General features: G+C 38.2%; 1 protein-coding gene across 1 annotated transcript in view; it reads left to right on the forward strand.

The window, feature by feature from the left end:
• LOC104897293 (serine carboxypeptidase-like 8) overlaps nucleotides 1-12,264 on the forward strand; it is a 72,768-nt gene that overhangs the window by 10,634 nt on the left and 49,870 nt on the right. The window contains exon 4 of the mRNA XM_057396069.1: nucleotides 5,722-5,759. Within this exon, the coding sequence (XP_057252052.1) occupies nucleotides 5,739-5,759 (21 nt within the window). The 5' untranslated portion in view covers nucleotides 5,722-5,738. The remainder of the gene's footprint in view (nucleotides 1-5,721; nucleotides 5,760-12,264) is intronic.

Consider the following 12,264-nt stretch of genomic DNA (forward strand, 5'->3'; position numbering starts at 1 on the left):
GCCTCTATTTCCATTGTAACTCAAAAGGAACTTATGAATGAGGACGTCAATCTTATTTGTTATACTAAGTGGAATAGGAGAAGGGAAAAAGTTTCACGGGCTTTCGTGTTTCTCTCGGTGTCTAGTAAGACCCTGATCCATCACCGTCGCCATGGCGAAAAGCTCGAAAACAAAGGCGAAACACGGCACACCACAAAACAAAGGAGGAGAAAGGCAAAGTGGACCATCTAGATTCACGGTAGGTAGGAAAGAGCGATCAGTTGCAGAACTTCATGGAGTTCAAGCATTGGAAATGGAGATACCAAGAAATGAGGTATTATCGCCTCGACGTTCGATTGAGGAGTTGTAGAGGCAACAAAAAGATAAGCATCAATTATCAGAATGGCTGACAATCATGAAGGAAACTCATAATCGATTGGAGAATGTAAGTATCCCTCAATCTAGGAATTTACTTCTTGATTTCGAAAAGCTCAATTCAATTGTAGATGACCATGGAAATGCTGTTAATTCTTCAATTCCTGCAATTAAAATTGATTTTGAGGATATAAAAGATGAGGTTTGTGTATTCGGAGAATGCAATTGTGTGTTATGTGATAGGATCCAATCCACCCTTTTCCTGTAATAAAGGTGTTTATTAGAAGAATTTGGGTTGAAGAAGGGGATTCATAAGGTTGCTGCATATGGGAAGGGCTTGTGTCTTGTGAGATTGAAGTCTTTAGCACAGCGGGATGAAATTTTGGCAGGAGGATTTCAATTTTTTGACAAGGAACCCGTAGTTATGAAGACATGGATTGTAGATATGGATTTGACGAAAGAGGAAGTTAAGACGGTTCCTATTTGGATTCAGCTGCATAATTTGGATCTGAAATACTGGGGGGGGGGGGAATGCTTGGCCAAATTAACTGCTGGGATTGGCGAATTTGTTAAACTAGATCAAGCAACTTTAAAGAAGGATAGGTTGAATTATGCTAGAGTGATGCTTGAAGTGCAAACGAACCAATCTTTTCCTGAGGAGATAAGGTTTGAGAATGAAAAGTGGTAAATGTAGGCCAGAGTGTGCTGTATGAATGGAAGCCTACAAAATGTAATAACTGCTTAGGGATTGGACATGTTATTGGGGACTGTGGAAGGAAATTCAAGCCTTAACATGTTTAATGGGTGCAAAAGAAGGCTCCACCTATGCAGGATGCTGAGGGATTTCAGCAGGTTCCCATGAAAAGTAAGAGTAATGTGCAGCCAGAAACAACAAGTAGGGAGGATGAAGTTGTCCCAGTACAGACAGGGAACTCCTTTTCTATCTTGTCTTCTACAGAAGACCTTGAGAATGAGATGGGTTAAGAGAAAATAGAGGGATTAGAGGATGTTATAGGAAAGGTTGAATTGGATCTTGATAGATCAGAGGGAATAAATGAGGAGAGGGAGCCTCCTACCAAAGATGGATAGCTTGATGAGCTGGAATGTAAGGGGACTCAATAAGCCTGAAAAACAACTCGAGGTAAAAAAAAATTATATTATCTCATCAAATTAGAATTTTTGGTCTCCCAGAGACTAAGATTAAACCAAATGCGAGGTTTATATCTTAGACTATGTCCTGGATGGTGTATAACATAAAATTGCATGGTGGTTGGAACTGGTAGAATGATTGTGGGGTGGTATCCTACTGCTTTACTATGAACATCTTATTATGTTCAAGTCAGTTGGTCCACTTGAGGTGGAGGTTGTTAATGGGAAGAAAAAGTTTAATTTTACTTGTGTATATGGTGTGAATGAGAAGCAGGGAAGAGAGGAAATATGGAATGATCTAATAACTTTAAATGAAAAAGTCTATGGTGCTTGGGTAGTGATGGGAGAATTTAATGCTATTATTATATGGACATGGATGAAAGAATAGGTCTTCCAGTGAGGAGTAGGAAGTGCGAGATATGAGAAGTTGTATGGAACAATGTAGCCTTAAGGATATTAAGGTGAATGGCAGTTTTTGTACGTGGACAAACAAGCAGGAAGGAGCAGCCAGAGTCTTTTGCAAATTAGACAGGGCTTTAGGCAATGTAGAGTGGGAGAATAAGTGGGAAATGATTGAAGCTTATACTTTCCCTGAGGGTGAGTATGATTATTGCCCTGTAGTATTGAAAATGGTGTCATCTGAACAGAAGAAGAAACCATTTAGGTTCTTCAACATGTGGTGCAGTTCAGCTAGATATATGACCTTGGTACAAGAAGGATGGCAAAGGCAAGTCTAAGGTACAAAAATGTTCCAGATATTAATGAAGTTCAAAAAATTGAAAGGTGAATCGAAGATGCTCAATAAGGAAGAATATGGTGATATTTCAGTACAACACAGTAGTGCTCATGAACAGATGCTGGAAGCTCAAATACAGTTGCATCAAGATCCTACATCTCCCTGAGACAAGCTAAAACTGCTGCTAGGATTTCTTATGGAGTAGCACATAAAAATTACCTTGGTGTCCTTTCACAAAAAGCTAAGGTAACATGGATAGAAGAAGGAGATGATAATACTAGACTCTTTCACCAGAGCATTAAAATGAGGAGAATGCAGAATAGAATTATCGCAATAAAAAATGCTAGAGGTGATTGGGTGGAAATATCACAAGGTGTAATTGGAGATTTTATTGATTTCTATAAGGATATGATAGGGAGCAGTAGTAATACAAGGAAGGTAGATAATAGAATCATTTCAAGGGAAAATCTTAAATTCAGATCAAGAGTAAATGTTAGATTTTAATTTTGATGCCAGGGAGATTAAACAGGCCATCTTCTCAATCCCAAATGAGAAGGCTCCTGGGATTGATGGTTACTCCAGGTACTTTTTAAAGAAAAGCCGGGACATTATAGGCCAAGATGTAGTTGCAGCCATTCAAGATTTCTTCATGACTTACAGTTTATTATAGGAATTAAATGTGACAACCATCACTTTAATTCCTAAAATCAAATGTCCTGCTGGGGTGGGGGACTACAGGCCCATTGCATGCTGTTAAATCATTTACAAAGCAATTACAAAGTTGATATGCTCCAAACTTGCATCTGTATTGCCAGAGATAATTTCCCCTAATCAGGGTGCCTTCATCTTAGGGAGAAGTATAATGAGCAACATCATGATGTGGCAGGACTTGGTAAAGAGGTTCAATAGGAGACAGAATCAAGAGAGAGAAGTTTTGATGAAGATAGATCTTAGAAAGACCTATGACTCAGTGGAATGGCACTTCCTAGTAGAATTATTGCAGGCTCTCCAGTTCCCTCCTCACTTCATAAAATGCATTATGAGCTGTATTACAACTCCTAAGTTCACAATGCTCATTAATGGGAGTACTGAGGGTTTCTTAATTCCCTGCTAAAAAGGGTCTAAGACAAGGGACCTCGTGTCCCCTTGTTGTTCGTGATTTGTATGGACTACTTAACCAGAGTCTTGCACTATATTGGCAGAATTCAAGGATTTAAATTCATGAAGGGATGTGCCTCCCTGAATTTAAACAACCTATGCTTTGCAGATGGTTTGCTCATGTTCTGCAAGGGAGATGTTAAATCATCTTCTTACTATTACAGGGCTTGAAACTCTTCTCTGAAACATCTGGTTTGCAAGCCAATAATGCCAAATCAGCCCTTTATTGTAGTGGTATGAGTGATGATGAAGCAAATAGGATTAGGTAGTTTTCTAGATTTTCTAGAGAACAATTGCCATTCAGGTACCTAGGGATACCAATTAGCAACAAAAGGATCTTTGCTGCTGATTGTGAAGGATTGATGGAGAAAATGGTTTGTAAAATTTGAACTTGGAGTACTAGGAACTTGTCTTTTGCAGGAAGGGCCCAACTCATTAATTCAGTTTTGATGAGCATTCATAGCTATTGGGGGCAAATCTTTATCATTCCCACCTCTGTTATCAAAGAGGTAAATGCTATATGTAGACATTTTCTATGGAGTGGAAAAGCAGTTGGAGTTAAGAGTGGTAATATTAACTGAGATCAGGTGTGCTCACTGAAGAAAATGGGAGGTCTTGGCTTTAGAAATGTTGCTCAGTGGAACATATCTGCTATGGGAAAGCTAGTGTGGCACATTGGCATGAAGAAGGATGACCTGTGGGTTAAATGAATTCATTCCCTTTATACTAAGGGTCGAAATTGGTTGAGTTTCAATGCTCCACACAGTACAAGTTGGATTGTGAAGCAAATTTGTAAAATGAAGAGTGTACTGAGTGGTCTTTATATGCAGGATTCGCAGCAAGATAAAAAGTACTCAATATCAACTGTATCAGACTATCATTCATCAGGGAGAAGCTGTGAAATGGTTGCATGGAGTTTGGCACATAATGGCATTATCAAAACACAGAATAATTGCATGGATATGTATTCAAGGAAGATTGCAGACAAGGGAGAAATTATACAGACTGGGCATTAGTCACAAGAGCACTTGTTGCATTTGTGAGAGGGCGGAATAAACACATTCTCATCTATTTTTTGAGTGTGTGTATAGCAAGCAATTATTGATACATATCCTGGACTGGATAGGTGTTGACTATAGACAGAGAACCCCAATCCAATGGCTCATGCTGTTGCATACCATGTCTGTATTGTAAGAAACATTGCGTTTTGCCAGAACCAAGTAAATAGCATACAATATACTGTAAATAGTATTAAGCATACAGTGAAACATAGAGTCTTGTATTGCCTCCCAAGGAAATGTAGTACAGTTGATAGGAGGTGGATAACAAGTTTGTAATGAGTAAGCCTTAGCTTACAGTGTTGTTTTGTCCTAGTTAGCCATCTGCTTCCTAGGATGTCTGCATTTGGTTTGGTGATTAATATACTAGCTTACTTACCAAAAAAAAAAAAAAAGTGGAATAGGAAGAGTTGAAATGATACGTTAAGTGATAGAGATAAATATGCTATTAATAACTATGACTTTAGTGGAATGAGAGACGAGTAAGGCATTCCATTTTTTCCATGATTTTGTCTGCAAGGAAACTGTACATTGGTATATGACTTGTAGCCAATATGGAATGAATTCAAAAGCTTGCAAAACCTTAATTAGAAAAAAAAAATGTACTTTATCATAGGCCTTGCTCATATCCATTTTAGCTGCTGAAAAAGATGATTTCCCATGTTATTTCCTGTTGATATAATGCAATAATTCATGTGTGAGCGAGGTGTTATCTACCATCATACTTCCAGATATAAACGCAAGTTGATATTCATACATGGGAATAGGTAAAAGATGCTTAAATTATATTAAAGATTTTTTTGACGAGAATAATCCCACCTTTGAGCGATCCTCCCAAAACAGTCCCACCTTTCATAATTTTGGGAATAATCACACCTTTCGGACGATGTGTTTGCTCAAAATGGACCCTTACCAGTTGGTAACCTTCAAATATAAGTTTTATCTTTTCTCCCTCCTCTACTTCTTCTCCTCCACAACTACCACCACCTAGCCACCCCACCCCCTACAGTCTCCACTCCCACTCCCACCCCCACCCCCGCCAGCCCCACCGCCCCCACCCCATCCGCCGTAAATAACCCTCCTCCCCTGCAAACCCCCTCCCCTAAATGCCAAGAGTATTATGGGACGAAGGGAGTAATATAATTTGCAATTATGTTTGAAAATATACATGGTTTCAAGACCTTAAGTATGCATTCATATGACTAATTGTGTAGTTATATATGATGAAAAATGCCCCAAATAATTTGTATCTTTATTCTTTTGTAGGGAACAAGAAGAGACACATGCAAAAAATAAATTTGATGGTAAGTGTAAAATTACTCAGACATCGAAAAGGATGCATACACCATTTTTGAATATATGTTTTCCATTTCATACGATATTTTGAATGATTTTAGCATTTCGGAAATGTCACATATACTTGAAAATATTTTTTCACTTAAGCAAAGGTTGATCAAACTAGCTCGTATATATTACACGCACATACTATAATTTCGTTAACTTGTGCGATGGCCAATAACTTCCATGAGAGCTTTTCTTTCTTCTCCAAGTAATCTCTGTCAGGTAAAATACCAAATCACAATTGACCATACTTCAAAAACTTTATATCTTAAAACGAATATAAAATTTTACTTATGATACGATTCATCATTTCAATTTTCATGCGTTAAGTTAAAGACAATGAATTTTTTTTTAGTATATATAATCGACTATATGAATATGTTTAATGTTCTCATTTGCCTCTCTTCCTTGATTTTTTTTTTTTTTTTGGAAAAAGGGGTGAATTCATTCATTTAATGGTAGTGTCCATTACTACATAGGAAAAAAATCTCACTAGGACTACGATTTTCCCAAAGTTGAACTCTTTCGAGCGACACCAAACTAGAAAGGTGGTGAACAACCAAGTGTTGGAAATATAGAGGTTTTCAAGGCTAACAAAATATGAAGAATAAGATAAAATGATAAGAAAATGGATGCGTTATGGAATGCACCACTAACTTGAAAACAATAATTGGCGTAACCGCAGGTTGCCTTCCTTTTTAATTGAGACCAAGAGATAAAACTAAAGGAAGAACTAGAAATGATGCCTTCCAACATAGAGTCGGGATTTGAAAGGTAGGTGAAGACTTTAGAAAGGCGATAAAGATTACTTGGTAGTCAAATTCAATAATCATTCTCTTCATCCATACTTGCGGCTAAGTTGAATGGCAAAGTGGATGGCCTTGTATTCAAGTATGATTGCTGGCTAACCACCCCGACTTTGACGTGTGGCGACAAAGAGGACTTTACCAGCAGCATTACGGGCGGCATTTCCAAGCCTAATCCAATATGCATCCTTCAAAGAAGCATCATAGTTGACTTTAACAAAATTCATTTGGGGTGGGATCCAAAATTTTTGGGCTACTCAATTTTAATAGTAAAATGATTACGCTCTTCTTCCAAAAGACGGTGAGCGCGCTCCAAGATTATAGAATGAGAAGTCCCCTTCAAGTTGAACATCATGTCATTTGTCTTGCTCCAAATGTTTCCTAAAAGTACTCCAACTTTCTGGAACATGATAATTTCCGCTTCATTCTAGGTTGCAATTAACTCCATAAAATACTCAACAGGAGAGGAAGGAATTAAAGGAGCCAGGTTTCTTGCTTCCCAAAGATCATAAACTGATGGACTGTAAAAAGAGCATGAGTAATAGTTTTCGGGCAGCCAACGCACCACGGATAATCATCGATCATGGACTGGCAATATTTAAGATAGGCACCTAGTAAAGTACTGAATGTGTTCCAAAATTAGAGTTCAACAACTTATAGTTCCATTTAGTAGGATGAGGAGAAATGAGATCAGTTACATGTTGTAGTACATCATTTCTTGCTGAAGTAATAAATATTCCAGCCGCATGTGCAAGCTAGGGGTCAGCCCAAATATCAATGTTGTAACAATTTCTAACACACTAGAGTGAAATCCAAGAAGTCGTGGTTGGGTAATACTTGTTGCTCAAAATCTGACTCAAATGAGAATATGGCAAGAAGGGGGATGTGACATGCTTGCTTTTCAAGAAGCGTGTCATTGAACACAGTTTTGCCCCAAAGCTTAACCCGTCCAAACACTTCATAGAGTACATCGAGTCATCGCCAAAATTTTGCTACCATCAATTGGATGTCCTGAATAACATTAAGAGGGTGTTTGTAAACCCCCACTAGGTCAAAGGAATGGTCTGAATCACAGACTTGATAAAAACTGCCTTCCTTGCTCTAGTGAGGAGCTTTTTTTTTCAATCTTGAAGCTTTTTCCAAATACGACCTTTGAGTGTAGAAGAAATTGGCCATTTAGACCTCGCAATGATGGTTTGGATCCTTAAATATTTCGTATGCTCATCAACTTTCCACATTTTCAAGAAACCGATGAATTCTTCTTGCATAAACATACAAACAACTTTCCTAAAAGAAGCCTCCAATTTATCATAGTTAATTTTATGACCAGAAGATGCTTCATACACGTTGAAGATATCAATAATATTGTAGCATTATCTTGGGTTGGCTCTTGCAAAGAGTAGACTGTCATTTGTAAAAAACATTGACAAGTAATTAGCCTCCGGCGACAAGCCTTGACACCATGAATGAGTTACTCAGTGACGGATTTTCCGAGGAGACCTCAAAAAGCATCAACAATCATGATAAAGAGATATTGGGAAAGAGTTCCCCTTGTCTAAGGCCTCTAGAAAGAATAACAGCTCCAAAAACACGACCATTAATAATGAAAGAATTAGGGACTGACGACACATATTCCATAACGACTTTGACCTATAAGCAAGAAAAACTATTCTTTCACAACAATTTCACCAGTAAAGACCATTTAACTATGTCGTAGGCCTTACTCATATAATGTTTCAAAGCAATCAAATCTTAACGCGCTCTACTTTTTTTCATCGAATAGAATAACTAAAGAGCAATCATGACATTTTTTGTAATTAACCGACCCCGAACAAAGGCACTCTAAATAGAAGAAATTGCCCATCGAAGGATAGTCTTTAATTGCATGTATTTTCACCATATATCCCGACAAATTTTTTTGCACCATATACCCTTGCAAGTTTCAGAAGTCACCATGTACCCCACACTTTCCAGGAAATCCACAGAATGCCCTTGATGACTCATGGACGTGAACTCCTTTAGTCATTAAACCCTAATTGACCTTATTGACCCCCTATCTATCTCCTCTCACTCCACCCTGTACCCTCCACCACCCCACTCTCTCTTCACCCAGATTCATCCATTATTAGTCATTACACCACCTCCACCACCCCCACCCCCTCTCCACCCAACCACCGCCACCCAACCCCCTCCACCAACGACCACCATCTCCACCCACCCATCTCCCTCCTTGACCGTGGCACCAACAACCCACTACTTCTCACCTGCACCCCTTTCCTCCCTTATTTTCTCTCTTCTATTAGCCCTATCAATCAGCGTGCAACCGCGACTCATCACACTGTCACTTGGGTGCACCAGCGTGCCTCCGCCGCTCCTGTACATAATAATAACAACATAACAAAAGAAAACTCGAAATTTTGGTCCGAGAGAATCTTCAAGGATCATCATCTTCAGCCTTGGACATGATACTAAGTCGACTCGGATGTGGCTGAAAATCAGCTCTTCGCTTCTACTGGTGCGCGCAAGGACGAATAACCAGTTTTGCTGTTCTAGTTGTCTATTGAAGTTTACTCATTTGATTTATAAGTTTCTTTTCTGTTTAATACATGAGATTGAGCTTTAATATGCATATGTCTAAGTAGCAAGTAGCATTTTGATTAGGGCTCATTAAAATTGAAAAAGCGAACCTCAGATCTAACGAATTTTTGGATACTTTACTCAAAATTTCAGTTGTGAGATACAAACTCATATGTTGATTATTCAAATTTTGGATATCTGACCTTGTTTCAGATATCAACTATGAGATATTAGATATTTGGTTAGATATCTATTCTCGAATGTTTTATTTTGAACTCTGCCACTTTTGAGTTATACTTCCTTACTTCTATTCTAGTTGCAACCAAGTGAAACGACAAACTTTTTAAGAAGCAACCACACCCCCTTTCCACTCCCTCCCTCCAGCCAGCCCACCCTTAATTAGCTAGCTTTATGACCTAAACTTCATTGGTTGAGGTGAGAACACAAAAGGAAAAAAGGTGAGAGAATGATTGTCCACAATTGAATGATATAGAAGCTTTCATAGAATAAGCTCTCTGCCTCTGCTAGTGCACACAAGTCCAAATCAACATGGCCGATGGCGTTGTGGGAAGGGGAGGGAGCTGGGTGGTGGCTTATTTAGTGGTGTTAATAGAGGAAGGAGAGAGAGTGTATTCTGAGTCAAGTGGGTTAGTGGAGAAAGAACGAAAGAAGAGAGATTGAGATAGCATTAATTAAATATTAGAAGGTTAATAAGGTGAATTAGGGCTTAATGACTTACAAAGTTTACGTCCGTTAGTCATTATGGAAATTTTGTAAATTTTTTGGAAAGTGGTGATACATAGTGAATTCTAAAACTTACAGGGGTATAGGGTGGAAAAAAATTGTCAGTATTATATGGTGAAAAAGCCATTAATCGCATAACAAGAGTTTTCGAAGCATTTTTGTATAATACATTACAAAGAGCTATGTGTCTCAACTAAGTCATACGAGAAGGGCGTTTGACCTTGGGGTTTATAGCAATATTAGTAAGATTGGATACTTCAAGAGACCATGTAATATACTAGACACAATATCAAAAACACCATCATCAATAATATTCCAATATTTCTGATAAAAGATAGCATGCATACCATCAGGTCCCGTGGCATTGCAAGGATCAATTTGACTTAGGGTCCCAAAGATTTCTCTTTTGAAAAAGGAAGGATAAGTCATCATTATGCTCTAGAGGGATCACAAGAACAACGACTTCTACTACTCTGAAGCAAGCCTCATCAGTGGGGTTTGACGAAGAAAATAAACATTTAATCTCATTCTTGTCACTTTTCTAGGAAGTTTTGTAAAGAAAATTTTTTGTGTTCAAATCACCGTTTTTTATTTCAACCGTCCGAGCACAAAATTACCAGTAAGCTTCTTATTTGTCTCGATGGTCTTCTAACTGTTCCTTAATATAAGCACAATTATGAATATAATTCTCAACCATAGGCATGTTTTGCACATCTTTTATATCACACAAACGATAATCAAGCCTAGAATGGAAATCATGTCTTGAATAAAGCACCCAGGAGGAGAAGACATGTTGCTCAGAAGAATCCTCCAATAACCAGCATGGTCCAAATTTAAAGGATTTTTTTCCCCTCCTTCGTTTCTTTTTCACCGTTTTCATTGTAACAAAATCGGAGTATGGTCGGACTTGAAACGAATCAAATGCTCCGCCTAAACGTCCAAGAACATAAAGAACCACATACTATTGCAAATATAGCAATCTAGATGTTTTCGAACTAGGGTCTGTATAGAATGACCTCGTTCCCAAGTGTACCATGAAACTTCAACACATTACACTAGTATGTGGTTTTGATGGTGGCTTAGAGTTGGAGCTGCCAGGATAGATGGTGGAGTTTAGTCTGATGATGCTTGAAAGGTTAACAACAACGAGAGGGTGGGAGGGTTTAACATTGTTGGTAATTGTTGTGGAAGCCATGGAAGGAGGGAAGGAAGCTCGAGTATAGAAATAAAAAAACCAGCTTCGAGGATTGAACCGCTCTAATACCATGAAAGTGTGTGAGTTAAGCTTGTCATTTACGTATAAATGATACAACCTATATATATAAATAATATACCTCATGTAACTAATGTAGCTATAATATAGCTTGAAGGGTTGAAGAGATGAGGATACTCCTTCCCGCTTTGGATAGACATTTCGTTTTCCAAAGAGCCAGTTTCTTAGACACTTTATTTACTATGTTCTGAAGATGGTCTTTTGCAGGTCTTTTGCTGGCTAAGGGAAAACCTAGGTAAATCCCTAGGTCGTTTGCCGCAAGAACATTTAGCTCTTGTTCGAAATCATCTATTATGTCTCTCTGAGTGTTGGGGGAGAAAAAGATTTTACTCTTTGAATTGTTCATTTTTTGCCCTGAGCTAGAAAAAAATTCATTTAGGGTTGAGTTAACCGCATTCAGGGTTTGTAATGAAGTTTCCCCAAAAAGGATAAGATCGTCTGCGAACATCAGGTGAGAAATTTCTATGCCTCCCCCTCTCACTTTAAAGGCCTTCCACTCTTTATCCTCACAACTTTCATGGATTAGCCTAGAGAGCATTTATATACAAGTTATGAAAATGTATGGGGATAGGGGGTCTCCTTGCCTAATCCATCTGGATGATTTGAAATCAGGAGTGGGGTGTCCATTTATAAGAATTGAAGTTGAGGTGGTGCAAATACATTCCATACATAAGTTTGTTGTTTTTTCGTCAAAACCAAGGGTAATTAGGCTTTTCCTAATGAAGTCCCATTCTAGCCTATCATAGGCTTTCTCGAGGTCAATTTTCATAGCAAAGAGGCCTTTTTTCCCTTTCTTCTTACTCATAGAATGTAAAATTTCAGATGCAATTATAAAATTCACATCCATTCCCCTGCCAGCTATGAAGCTATTTTGATTCGGAGAAATAATTTTTGACAAAATAGGTCTCATTCTCTTCACAATGATTTTGGTTAAGAATTTATAGCTGGTATTCACCAGGCTTATGGGCCTAAATTGGGTGATCTTTTCCGGGTTGTCTATTTTAGGTATAAGAGAAACTAGAGTTCTGTTTATTTTTTCCGGGATCTTTCCTGATTGGAATACTTCCT

This window comes from Beta vulgaris, chromosome 6 (genome assembly GCF_026745355.1).
Source record: "Beta vulgaris subsp. vulgaris cultivar EL10 chromosome 6, EL10.2, whole genome shotgun sequence".
NCBI lineage: Eukaryota > Viridiplantae > Streptophyta > Magnoliopsida > Caryophyllales > Amaranthaceae > Beta > Beta vulgaris.